The 13,699-nt window shown below is 51.1% G+C and overlaps 1 protein-coding gene across 1 annotated transcript; it reads left to right on the plus strand.

The window, feature by feature from the left end:
- Window positions 1-2,310: 2,310 nt before the first annotated feature.
- On the plus strand, window positions 2,311-13,273 carry CIBAR2 (CBY1 interacting BAR domain containing 2). The gene is made up of 9 exons (XM_055411137.2): window positions 2,311-2,439; window positions 4,219-4,453; window positions 6,506-6,574; window positions 6,667-6,768; window positions 6,902-6,907; window positions 7,711-7,815; window positions 10,681-10,794; window positions 12,551-12,652; window positions 13,137-13,273. Exons 1-9 carry the CDS (start codon window positions 2,420-2,422, stop codon window positions 13,248-13,250), a joined length of 867 nt encoding a protein of 288 aa, XP_055267112.2. The 5' UTR covers window positions 2,311-2,419; the 3' UTR covers window positions 13,251-13,273.
- Window positions 13,274-13,699: the final 426 nt, after the last annotated feature.

Here is a 13,699-nt window from a genome sequence, read left to right on the forward strand (position 1 = left end):
AGTCATGTCCGACTCTTTGCGACCCCATGGACTGTAGCCCACCAGGCTCCTCCCTCCGTAGGATTCTCCAGGCAAGAGTACTAGAGTGGGTTGCCACTTCCTTCTCCAGGAGAAGAGTATAGAGATTTCTTAAAAACTAAAAACAGAGCTACCATATGATCCTGCAATCCCACTCCTGGGCATATATCTGAAGAAAACTATGATTCAAACACATACATGCACCACAGTGTTCACAGCAGAACTATTAACAATAACCAAGACATGGAAGCAACATTAGTGTCCATCAACAGATGAATGGATAAAGATGACGTGGTACACACACACACAGTGGAATATTCAGTTCAGTTGCTCAGTCGTGTCCGACTCTCCGCGACCCCATGAACCACAGCACACCAGGCCTCCCTGTCCATCACCAACTCCCGGAGTTCACTCAAACTCATGTCCACAGAGTCGGTGATGCCATCCAGCCATCTCATTCTCTGTCGTCCCCTTCTCCTCCCACCCTCAACCTTTCCTAGCATCAGAGTCTTTTCCAGTGAGTCAACTCGTCGCATGAGGTGGCCAAAGTATTGGAGTTTCAGCTTTAGCATCAGTCCTTCCAATGAACACCCAGGACTGATCTCCTTTAGAATGGACTGGTTGGATCTCCTTACAGTCCAAGGGACTCTCAAGAGTCTTCTCCAACACCACAGTTCAAAAGCATCAATTCTTCGGCGATCAGATATTACTCAGCCATAAAAAAGAATGAACTAATGCCACTTGCAGCAACATGGATGGATCTAAAGACTATCATACTAAGTGAAGTAAACCAGACAGAGAAAGACAAATACCATATGATGTCACTTATATATGGAATCTAAAATATGGCACAAAGGAATTTATTTACAAAACAGAAAGAGTCACAGGCATAGAAAACAAACTTACGGTTACTGACAGGGGAAAGAGGGGAGGGGTGAATCAGGAGTGTGGGATTAACATGCACACATCACCTTAGTGCTGAGCACAGAAGAACTGATGCTTTTGAACTGTGGTGCTGGAGAAGACTCTTGAGGGTCCCTTGGACTGCAAGGAGATCCAACCAGTCCATTCTAAAGGAGATCAGTCCTGTGTGTTCACTGGAAGGACTGATGCTAAAGCTGAAACTCCAATACTTTGGCCACCTGATGTGAAGAGCTGACTCACTGGAAAAGTCTCTGATGCTGGGAGGGATTGGGGGCAGGAGGAGAAGGGGACAACAGAAGATGAGATGGTTGGATGGCATCGCTGACTCAATGGATGTGGGTTTGGGTGAACTCCGGGAGTTGATGATGGACAGGGAGGCCTGGCGTGCTGCAGTACATAGGGTCGCCAAGAATCAGACACGACTAAGCAACTGAACTGAACTGATAGCTGAATCACTCTGCAATACACCAGAAACTAACATACCACTGTAAATCTACCATGTTTCAACAAAAGTAACGTCCTTACTTTCATATACATTTTTAAAAAGATCGCTCTTCATTATGAAGACCTCCAGGCATATACAAGTGAACAGACTTGGGCAGTGGGTCCCCCATGGTAACAGTTACCAACATTCTGCTTTTCTGCCTTCACCTCTTCCCATCCAATCTCTTATCATTGTTGTGGGTGTTAGCCTCATACTTCTTTAGGTAAAATGTAGAGGCACTGAAATGCACAAATCTAACAATTAGCAAAATGCATTTTACTTAGTACAATTTAATGTGTGCTGTTGTATCTGTTTCTTTTTGTGTTATCTTTGTTTTCTTACTTTTCTAACAGTAAAAGTAAGTTCTTATAAAACTAAAAAGTAAGTTGAAAACAAGGGGGAAACAAGCAGCAAAAATGAGGATTAACATATTTAAGACATTTATATCTCCCCTCCATTCAGCAACAAGTCCTCAGGACCCCCACATTCCCTCTGTGCTTTTTCACACACCTCTCCAGAGTAGCCAAGTCTCTCAGGAGCCTGGGGAGGGCTGGGCGGCCTTCCCGTGGTAGGAGTCCCAGTAACAGGACCCATGAACACAGCTAGGCCCAGGGCTGCATCCCAAGCCAATAGCCCTAAACCCAGTCCCTGCACCTCTGGGGGAGCCCTCACACTGCCAGGTCCACAAGAACTTCTGTCTTTACCACAGCAGGGGCCTCTCTGGGACCCTACCTGGGCCAGTGCACGGCAGGGTGAGGCCTCCTAACCCCACCTGGGGAGGCTGGCCTCAGGAGAGGTTGCCCTGGTGACCAGCAGAGGCTCCTCCCAGGGTTACTGTGGGCAGCCACGTTGCCCAGCAACCAAGTAGCAGCGTCCCTTGAGCCAGGACCACACAGCTGTACCTAGCCCCATGCGACTTCTCCCAGGCCTGGGGCACCCCAAGGGCCCTGCCCTTATTCCCCAAGACCAGGACAGCTGCTACCTCTGATCACAATGAACATCATTCTCTCCAGGTAAGCAGCTCCGCGCTGGCCCCAACTGAGAGGGAGGGGGGCGGCCAGGTTCTCAGAGCCAGATTAACTGAGACAGATCAGGCTGCTTGGACTGCTGAGGGGGTGGTGGTAAAGATGCTCTCCCACCCACACCACACCTACCTCAAGGTCAAGGGACCATGGAGGCTTCCAGATTCTGGCCTCCATCTACTCCCTCAGCATTTTTGCCCACAGACCTGGGGTAGCTAAATTTACATGGTCCACTCCAACTTCTCTAGCTCATGCTGGGAAACCCTTTCATGCTTCAAAACCCCACCAGGCATCACTCCTTCTGTGGAACTGTTCCCAACCCCACTGCCTGCAGCCTGATTCGATCACTGCTTTCTCAACCTGCCTGTCCCTTAGCCAGCTGTTCCCACACCTGGCTCCTCTGGGGATTGCAAAAATTTACAAATGTAACCCCTGGGCCCCACTCACAGGGAGTCTAGGTCACAAGCCTGGGAGAGGGTGGCTGGGATTCTGCAGGCTTAACTTGTGCCCTAGGTGAGTCTGATTGAGGGGGTCGAAGGACTCCACCTGGAGGGACAGAGAATGCAGCTGGCTGTGTGACCTTCACCTCTCTGGCCTCCACTTACCTTGCTTGCATGGTCACGCACATGATGGGCACTGTACCAGTTAGGGTTTCTGAGGATGACAAAAAGCCCTCCCCCCAGCTTCCAGCCTTAGAGACACGATTAGAGGACTGCACGCAGAGGCGGCTGGGGCAACAGCCACCTGGGACGAGGGGTGAGGAGAGGGTGCAGCAGAGAGGGAGGGAGGCGTGTCTGCGGCTGCGTCACTCAGCTGTCTCGGGAAGACAAAACACAGCAGGGCCTCACTCACTCCGCACTTCTTCATGGAACACCTTTGATGGGCAGGCTGCCGGCTAGCAGCACATACAAAATGAGTCAGCAGGCCCTCGCCCCCCACCCCTCTGCACAACAGGAAGTGATCAGTACTGAAAAATGGTGTCCTACAAGGACAAACAAGGTCCAGGGCTGCGAGAGGCAGGAGGGACCCAAGGGCAGAGCTCAGGGTCTTTAGGGCAGTGAAGTTTCTCTAGGATGCTGTGATAGTTGGAGTCAGGGCGTTGAGCATTTGTCAAAACCTATGACATGTGCCACACCAACAAGGAACCTTCATGGAAATGAGGGACTTTAGTTAATAAGAATGTATCACCATTGGTTCATCTTTTGTAACAAAGGTCCTGCGTGAAAGGAAGGCTGCTAATAACAGGGGAAACCATGTGCTAAGGAACAGTTTGTGGGAACACTGTACTTTCCACTGCTTTTCTGTAAACCTAAAACTATTCCCCCCAAAAAAAAAAAGTTTATTAATTCCAAAAATAACAAGCTTTATGATGCAGAGAAGGCAGAGAATTTCAACAGCTCAGGAAAAAGACAGAATCAGGGAATTTCATAGAAAAGAGGTCACTGCCCCTCAGGATGACTGGAATACAGACCAATTCTACTAGGAAGATAAAGCCCCTCTAAAGGATCTCACAGTGCGAAAGGCCAAGTTAGGAGACAAACCCACGCTTGCATGCCTGCCTGGCCATTGACCAGTCCCATGACCCCTCTGGCCTCCGGCATCTGCCTTGCCGGCCTGACCCAGAGACTGCGGGTATTATCCTGGGGAGCAGTCACCTGGGCCAGGCCTGCCACTGAGGAGGAGGGCAGTGGGTGGGTGATCCCTGTGTCACTGAGTGACCTGGCTGGGTGTCACTGCCCAGAAAAGCCCCTCAGGCCCCTGCCTCCCCAGGGACTGCCAAGTGCGGGTGATGGAGGACACAGTGACCAATGCCGAGAAGTCCTTCAGCCAGTTCTGCTCACTGCTGGCCGCCTACACCCGCAAGACAGCCCGGCTGCGTGACAAGGCCGACCAGCTGGTCAAACAGCTCATCAACTTCGCCAATACAGAGAACCCAGAGATGCGGGCCACCCTGAGGAACTTCGCTGAGGACTTGGCCAAAGTGCAAGATTATAGGCAAGCTGAGGTGAGCAGGTAGCTCCGGAGGACCCACTGCTCAGGGTTGGGGGGGGCAGCCTGAGGGTTGGCGCAGCCTGGTGGGGTCCACAGTTAGTGTATGCATCTCCTGCAAAGACATCCCCAGAGGAGCCAGGGTCAAATCTCAGTTTATAGAACTGAGAGCCTGGAGGCTTGTGCAAGACAAGAAAGACACAGGGAATCAGGGAAAGAATTAAAAATGGAAATCTCCATGTGGTGTATATACAATGGAACACTACTCATCCATTAAAAACACCAATAATGCCATCTACAATAACATGGATGGACCTAGAAATTATCATACTAAGTGAAATAAGAAAGATAAAGATAAGTGTCATAAGATATCACTTATATGTGGAATCTAATATATGGCACAAATAAACATCTACGAAAAAGAAACAGACTCATAGATATAGAGGACAGACTTGTGGTTGCCAAGGGGGAAGATGTGGGAGAGGCATGGATTGGGAATTTGGGATTAGCAGATGCAAACTATTACATATAGGATAGATAAACAACTAGGTCCTACTGTATAGCACAGGGAATTATACTCAATATCTTATGATAAACCATAATGGAAAAGAATGTGTAACCAAGTCACTCTGCTGTAGAGCAAAAATTAACAATATTGTAAATCAATGTTTAGGGATGGATTAGGAGTTTGGGATTGAAAGTAAAATGAAATAAAATAAAAATAATAATCTCCAGCCAGCCCAAACAAATCCCCTCTGCTGTGGTAGAGAAGACAGAAACAGCTTTTCTATCGAATAAGCATTAAACCAGAAGACAATGCATGTCGCAGGTGATCGGATAAGTGATGGTAAAAACAGAAACCTCACTCCCCACCAAGCACACTCTCTGGAGATAGGAGATAACTGTCCTCAGGGAGGTGATGCCCTGAGAACAGGGAAGGGGACAGCGCCTCTGTCACAGAGGACTTCCTAATTCCACCTGGTGATCAGGGGGCCAACTGGGCTGGCCAATCATCTTTATCCAAAGAAAACTAAAACCTCTAACACGCAGGTAGGTACAGCCTGGAGCCAGGTGCCAGGCAAGCTTCCTGGAGACACTGTCCTCCTGATGTTTACAGTTCAGAGATGACTGGCCTGGCCTGGTTGTAAAACCAGCCAGAGGCTTCTTTACCTTTTAAAATGTTTTACATCCATCTCAAAGGGACAGAGAAAGGATCTATAACTGCAAGTTTTTCCAAAGAAATGCTATTCAGAAAGGGAGGGGAAAATGTTCCTTTCCCTTTTGGCATTTGGGGAAATTATTATTTTTTTTTAGATCTGCATTTAGAAGAGCCACAAGCCTTGATGGAGGAGGAGGAAAGGATTGGGTAGGGATTCTAGCTCCCCTGGCCCATCTGGCAAGCCAGACTCAGGTCTTATTAGAAAGGCAGATTTGGGGCAATGCCCTGGACCTGCTGAGTCAGAACCTCTGGAGAGGGGGTGGCTGGAGATCAGGGTTATAAGAAAAGCCCTTGGAGGGACCCCTACGCCTGCTTAGTGTGACATCCACAGGGTAAGCACTTAATCCACACCAGCTTTAACTGGACTGTTACTGATAATGTTTATTTAAGTGTCTAGCATTGGCTTGCACACAGAGGGGCATGAAGTGTCCCCCTCACCAACCCTGCCAGTCCCTGGGGCTTCACAGCGTGGTCCACTCTGGATTCTCTGCTAGTTTGTGCTCCAGGTGAATCTGTCAGCCTCCCTGGTGACAACTTAAGGCAGTCTGGAGAAATAAAATGCACTGGGTCCCACCCAGTTGCTAAGAAACCCTGGGCAGGTACACTCCTTATACCCATTTTACAGGCCAGGAAACAGGGCTCATTGAGAGGAAATGTGTAACCGTGCTCTTGGGAGGCAGAGCCCTGAACCCAGGCTGGTGCTCGCAACCCCAAGGCTGGGGGATGGCCCACTGTACAGTCCTGGGTATGCAGTCGGAGCACTATAAATGCAGGCCAGGGACCGCACAGCCTCTCAGCATCTCTCGAGCTCCACCTGCTCTGATTGTGTGTGTGTTTATGTGCCCCCAGGTAGAGAGACTGGAGACCAAGGTCGTCAACCCCCTGAAGCTCTATGGAGTGCAAATAAAGCAGACCCGGGTGAGCAAGGGCATGGCGCTGCGGGGTGGGCCACAGGGAGGGAGACACTGGCTGGGCTGGGACCTCAGGAAACCACCCTCCTCCTTCCTTAGGCTGAGATCAAGAAATTCAAAAGTGTCCGGAACAATGAGATCAAACAACTGGAAAAACTGGAGAAACTGAGGCAGAAATCCCCTTCGGATAGACAGACCATCGTATCCCTCCCGAGGCAGGGGCTGGGGGGCAGGGGGGCTGGGGCAGTGTGTCACTGCACCCTCTGGGTGGGGGCTGCGTGGGCCACCCCAGGGGATGCTGGTTAACCTGGATCCCTAACAAAACTGTTCTCAGTCTCAGGTGAGCGTCACAAATCTGTGTGAGGAAGGCAGGCTCACATGCAGGTAATGAATAGACTCACAAAATGGCAAGGTGAGCTCTACCCGGGCAGGTGTGCGCAGGGCCCTGAGCTCAGGATGGGCGGGTCAGAGGTGTTGGGAAAGCCATTTGTTGGGACTTGGGAGACCTGGGTTCTGTCCCATCAGCAGTGCTACTCAGGCAAGTCGAGGAGTCACTCCTCATCACAGCCTGCTTCCTTGTTGCAGTTCCCTACTTACTGCGTGTAGAAGGCAGGCACTTTCAGATGAGGAAATTGAGAAAGGTGACTTGCCCAAGGTCACAGAGAGCTAAGGGGCCAACCCCAACTCAGCTCTGTGTGCTCCTTCACGTGCCAGGCCTGCCATGGAGTCAGGCCATAGAGATTCAATCAAAGCAACCAATAAAGTAATCTACTAAAATTGCTCCACATGTAGGATTAGTTATCAGCAAATGTGGAGTACCTAACAGGTTAGAGTAATAGCTCAGCCGCACCCACTCTTTCATTCTTAGCAATCCTGCAAAGCAAGCCTTATTACTGACCCATGTTTGCAGGCAAGTACATTGAGACTCTGAGAGGTTAAGCCACTTGACTGAGGTCACACAGCTAAGAGGGTCTGTCCAAGTGGCAGCTGCCCCTTTTGCTGTGGTCCTACTTGGCCATTCCTTCGATGACCAGATTGGCAAGAGACGCCCATTACACAGGACAGCCGGCCCAAAAGTCGGGCAAAGGAACAGAGAATGATCCAGAATGGAGTCCCCATGACACTTTCTATCTCTGGGGCCAGGCAGAGACCAGCGTGCAGAGGGCCTCAGTGGATGCCAGCCGCACCTCTCACCAGCTGGAGGAGATAGTGGACACCTTCCAGAAGCAGAAGTTGAAGGACATTCAGGTAGGGGTGGTCGGTCCCTGGTCGGAAGTCTCGTGTGTGAGCTTTGGTATGTTTTCTCATGTATGTCTGTGTATTTGTTTGCACCTGTGTGAGTGCACATGTGTTCCCTGTGACAGTGTGTGTGTGTGACCTTGTGACTGCCCAATTCTCAGGGCCCTGACTCCCAGAACAGTAAATCCTGGCTTCATCCTGCTGTGGGAGGTAAGAGGCCGGCTGCTTGGGCAGCTGTCCTGCACAGCTGTCTGCCCGGAAGCCAGCACTGGCAGCCCTGCCTCTCACACCCGGCTGGCTCCCTGCCCGCAGGAGAATTGGGCAGTCTGTCTCTCCCAGGCCCCTGCCTTTCCACACAGGACCCTCAGGGCTCGCCCTGACTGCCTCCTTTCCTCCGTGAGGCCCCAGTCACACATAGCCTTCCTCCTTCCACCCGGACCCCACCCAGACAGGCCCAGCACCCCAGCTCTTACCAGAGGCCCCAGGGAGTCAGGGTCTTCAAGAGCAAGATGGTCACAGAGGCCCCTGCACCCACTCTTGACCCCTCCTTTAATCCATCTTCCAAATTGCAGCCCCAGGAATCTCACAAAAGGCAGCTCTGATTTGTCACTGGTGTGGATTTAACGCCCTTCTGTGCTTCCCTTCTTCCAAGAAAAGCTGAAATCCTTCCAAGGTCCCGAAAACCCCAGTCCAGCCCTCCAGGCTCGTCTTGGACACACCACTCCAAACTCATGTGCACCAAGGCCTTTCATAACTCAGGGCCTTTGCACAGGCTGTGTCCTCCACCGAGGAGCTCTGGCATTACTCTGCATACAGTCCACACCTCCTTGTCCTTCAGAAAAACTCACCTGGACCCCAGACCTGGTCTGATCAACTGTTAACACACACTGATCCACTCCCTGGCTGGGGCGTGGGGTGGGGAGGTCTGTTATCCCTGAGGTTGTGTTCATTGTATCTTTAATTCACTGGTGAATCTAACACATGTTGAATACTCACTGACTATGTGCCAGGCGCTATGCCTGAGGCTGGGGACACCACAGCCAGCCAAGAGAGGCCCTGTCCTGACACGGCTGACACCCTGGGGAAGACAGATCATGCGGAGCCCTTGATGGGGTGGTGGAGAGTCCGGGAGAACTCGCCGCTCCATGCCTGCCTTCCATACAGGCAGGGGCACTGCCTGCTACGGGCCCCTCCTGGGTCCCGGGCATCAGCTCCAGGGCCGGGCACTCGGGGAGTGCTCAGTAAACGTTTGGGACATGAATGAAAGAACGAAGGAATGAAGCGAGTGAAACCTGAGAATGACTGCTCAAGCATGCACGTTGCAGGCAGAACCTCAAACCAGCAGCACGCCCCTATTCGACTCCTGGTGCGCTGTGGCCAGCGCACGAGCACACGATTCTCCACGGTCAGGGGCCAGCGGAAGCGCGCGGGGCGACGCGGGCGTCCTTCGCGTCTGGGGGGGTTCTGTCTGTAAGAGACACTTCCCCGAACCAACAAATTTTCAAAGAGATGAAAACCCAAACTGGAAATAATCAATACCGTTCTGTCGGTTTTACGTCACACTTCTAATGAAATATTTACAAATGAACTCTGACGCCGAGAAAAGAACGGAAGCCCCGCTTCCAAGCAGGGGGGTTCGCTTACCCGAGCGGGCGTCAGGAATCCCCTGGAGGGCTCCTTAAAACGCTGCCGGTCGCAGCCAGTGGGCCCCGGTGGACCGGGAATCCGCATCCCCGACAGGCCCTGGGGTGAGGCCGGCGTCGACGAGGCGCCAGCAAGTCGAGGCCGCGGCCCTGACTGAACCTCTCACAGGTCTCTGTGACTGGGGCCACGCCTGTCCCTCCCGTGCTGATGAAGAAACTGAGTTTTGAGCGGGAACGGCATTCCCTCGGGGCCACGCGCCAGTGAAGGGCAGGAGGAGGCCTCGCCTGACCGCCGGCACTGCCTCCGGCAGGGCACGAGGGAAGGAGGCGGGAAGCAGAAGCTTCCAGCCGGCCCTTCGCCTCCTCAGGCCTTTCTTCTCCCAGGTGGCTTTGCGGCTCCCGCTGGCCCGCCTCCCCGGCTGCTGCCCAAGTGAGCGGGAGAGGCGAGCTCCCGAACTGCGGGTCTCCCGCCCCAACGCCAAGCATGTGTCCTGACGATGCTTCCCTCACAGTGGGAGCTTGTACTGAACACAGCAGTAGGAGGGGCCTGACACACAGTAGGTGCCTCCCCTCGGGTCTGGTGCACAGTAGGTGCTTGTGCTGGGTTCACGGCACAGCAGAAACCCCCACTGGGGCCTGAGACGCAGTAAGAGACTGTGCTGGACATGACACAGAGTCGGAGCTTATCCGGGCCCTGCACAGAGGAGGAGCCCCCACCGGAGCCAGTCACGCAGCAGGAGCTCTGCGAGAGTTTACTGAGCCGAGCCGAGCCATCTGATCTAGAGAAGCGAAACTCTTTTTATCACTAATAACATTTTGACAAATTGGTCCATCAGGTTGTGGGGCCAGTGGACCTGGCAGTGTCTTACCAGCAGCACCTCCTCCCCATCCTGTAAGGCCCACTTCCAGTCTGTGGGTGACAGAGGCAGCTGTCAGTTTGCAAACACCAGTCCTTGGAGTGAGAGAAACAAGGGCTGAGTGAGGAAGCCCAGCTGGACAAGAGCTGAGAAAAGGACACCCTTCAGAAAGTTCACATGACCTCACACATTTCTGGAACAACCCCTATGCAATTTTTGAACTATGGGAATGCATTAACAATTCAAACAAAAATAATTAGAAATAATATATTGAAATTCCCCACCTTGCCCCCTGGTTGGTCCACATCTGAGGTAAGCCCAGAACACTCCTTCTGACAGCGTTACTTATGTGATCTGCGTTTCTCTCCCCACAGAAAATTTTTTCGGACTTTGTGACCATTGAGATGGTCTTCCATGCCAAAGCATTGGAGGTGTATTCCAGTGCCTTCCAGACTCTGGAGAGCTATGACCTGGAGAAAGATCTGGAGGTGGGTCACAGACACCCCATCTCCTATTTATGGGGTAGGGCTGAATTGGGTTGTTTTTTTTTTTTTCTTTTTTCATTGAAGTGTAGTTGATTTACAATGTTGTGCCAATTCTCTGCTGTACAGCAAAGTGACTCAGATTTACACACACATACGTTCTTTTTTAAAAATATTCTTTTCCATTTTGGTTTATCCCAGGAGATTGGATACAGTTCCCAGTGCTATACAGTAGGACCTTGTTGTTTATCTATGCTATATATAATAACTTGCCTCTGCTAACCCCAGAGTCCCAATTCATCCCTCCCCCATCTCACTCTCCCTTGGCAACCAGTCTGATCTCTACGTCTGTGAGTCTGTTTCTGTTTTGTGGATAGGTTCATTTGTGCCATATTTTAGATTCCACAAAGAAGTGATATCATATGGTATTTGTCTTTCTCTTTCTGGCTTACTTCACTTGGTATCATAATCTCTAGTTGCATCCATGTTGCTGCAAATGGCATTATTTAATTCTTTTGTGACAGAGTAGTTGGTTTTATCTTGATAGAATCAGTTTTTGTTGGCAATATTTTGTAATTTCTTGAACTTTGAAGGCTGGTTTTAATTAACTCTTTTAAATATCTGCCCCTGGGCACAGAACCAGAGGTGGAAAATTTCCCCAACACCATCTTTATGGGCCATTCGTGAGTATCACCATCACCTGGGTGCTTAAAAACAAATGAATAAACAACAGCAAAAAGCATCTCCAGGCTGATCCCTGCTGTACTTTGCATGTAGACTAAGTGCTTATGGTCCTTATCTGATGTGATTAAGATCTAACATTAGCCTTCTGAGTTATCTATAACGTCCCGTGCCATGCCTCGTGGTGAAAGCAGCGCAGCGATTGTCTTCAACAATTATCTTCTGTGGTTCTAGGGTTAGCGGGTTCAGCTGGGTCGTCATCACTTGGGTCTTTCAGCCAGTCTGGAGCTGGAGCTGGAGCTGGAGTGGTTTCAAAGGCTTCCTGGCTCATGTGTGGCTGTCATCTGGGTCCAGGACATGATTCACTTTTCAGGGCAAAATGAAGACACTGGCCCTTTGTTCAGTAATTATTAAGACTTCCAAGATAGGAGAGTCCTTCTGAGCTGGGAGCCTTGGAAAAGTGCATGAGCTGTACCCCCACAAGGCCCACCCTGTGTGGTCTGCTGTGGGGTCTGCGCCAGAATAACTGCCCATGGCCCCTCCATGGGGCGTAGGCTTCCTTACATCATGGCAGCTGATCCAAGAGTGAGCATCAGAGACAGAGCCGAGTGGACACTGTGTCACCTTTTTTGACAGGTCTGCCACATTCTGTTTCTTAGAAGTGCGTCACTAAGGCCGTATTCAAGGGGAGGAAAATTATAGTCCAGCTCCTGATGGGAGAAGTCAAAGAATTTGTGGATGAGCTTTAAAACCATCATAGGAGGGTCAGTGAAGATTGGCCAGGCTCTGATGCCTTCACTCATCTCTATTTTGGTGATGGGGGGAGTCCCCATCCTGTGGGACTATGGACTTGTTACCTAGCCTCTCTGGGCCTCAGTTTTCCCAACTGTAAAATGTGATGATAGTACCCACTAATACCAGTCTGCTGCAGATCATATGGCATAAAGAACAGGAGGCTCCAGATGGACCTGGTGCAGGTGGATGTCCTAGCAGTTACCCCTGCACCAGCCTTTTGGTTCTGCTGTCTTTCCTTCCTGCTCCCACCACTTTGTTTCCTGACCAGATCCAACCCTCCTGACAGGATTTTAGAGCCAAGATGCATGGAGTTTACGGGCGTTATGATGCTCGGCCACCAGTCATGGACACCACCCTGTCCCCAGCTCTCCCATGGTCTCTTGCCCAGGTGAGTACTGGGTGGGGCGTGAAACCTGTGACAAGGTGAAGTGACCAGAGACCAGAGGCCAGCTGAGAATTCAGGTCTGAGAAGGAGGCTGCGGGGGTGGGAGGGTGGCCCTGAGTCTGACCTGGACCCTCCTGAAGCGAACTCAGGGAACCACAGTGTGGGGACAAGGGGTGTCTCATGCTTTCTGAATAATTCTCTCCGAAGGCACTGGAGGAAGTACGGTCCCAAGCCAGACTGCCTGGGTCCAGACGCACTGCTCCCACGCTGCGTGACCCTGGGAAAGTTGCCTAACCGCTCGGTGCCTTAGATCCCTCACTTGCAAAGTGGGGCTATGATAGTAACCCCTCAGAGGGCTGTAGCATTAAGTGAACACATCTACCTGAAGCACTTAGTAAATAGTACTTGTCACCATTATTATTGTTGCTGCTATTGTTGCTGTGATGATGATGATTTTATTATTATTGTTACTGTTACTCTTATTTAGAGTGCTCAGAGGACCATACGGAGCCAGAGAAAAGAAGCAGTGAGTGAGGATGACTCTGCTGAGGAGGACCCCGTGGAGGACCTCAGGGGACAGGCACAGGGGCTCCATCAATAGGACAAGAACTCCCCAGTCGGGAGATGGGGCTCACACTGGACCCTCACAGGCTCTGCCATGTGCAAGTCACGTGTTTTCTGAGTCCCGGTTTCCTCATCTGTACGACAGGGATCATATCCCTTGGCTCACAGGCTGCCCTGGGGACCAAGGTGCCCAGCAGGTGCTCAGTAAACATGGGTGCCTCTCACCCTAACTCATACTGGGTCTCATTTCCTGTCTTATGACCAGGGCTCCAGCGTGTTTAAGCCTGTGTTAATGTTGAGAGTTTGGTGTTTTACCGAACCAAACTCAGGTTCACTTGCCTGTGTGCGGTAAAGTCACTTTACTGACACCAGGTTGTGGTGAAGGAAAGTGAGGCGCTTATTGCAGGCGCTTGGCAGAGTCCTGGGCAGCTGGTGCTCAAAAGGTCTGAACTCCCCATGGCTTTCAGAGGAGGGTTTTTAAAGACA

Source organism: Moschus berezovskii, chromosome 22 (assembly GCF_049115385.1).
Source record: "Moschus berezovskii isolate FMDL1 chromosome 22, NW_MosBer_1.0, whole genome shotgun sequence".
In the NCBI taxonomy this organism is placed as follows: Eukaryota; Metazoa; Chordata; class Mammalia; order Artiodactyla; family Moschidae; genus Moschus; species Moschus berezovskii.

Coding starts and splice junctions, on each gene's coding strand:
- CIBAR2 (XM_055411137.2), top strand. CDS start 2,420: ATGAACATCATTCTCTCCAG. Junction 6,575..6,666: donor TGCAAATAAAGCAGACCCGG/GTGAGCAAGGGC, acceptor CTCCTTCCTTAG/GCTGAGATCAAGAAATTCAA. Junction 12,653..13,136: donor TCCCATGGTCTCTTGCCCAG/GTGAGTACTGGG, acceptor ACTCTTATTTAG/AGTGCTCAGAGGACCATACG.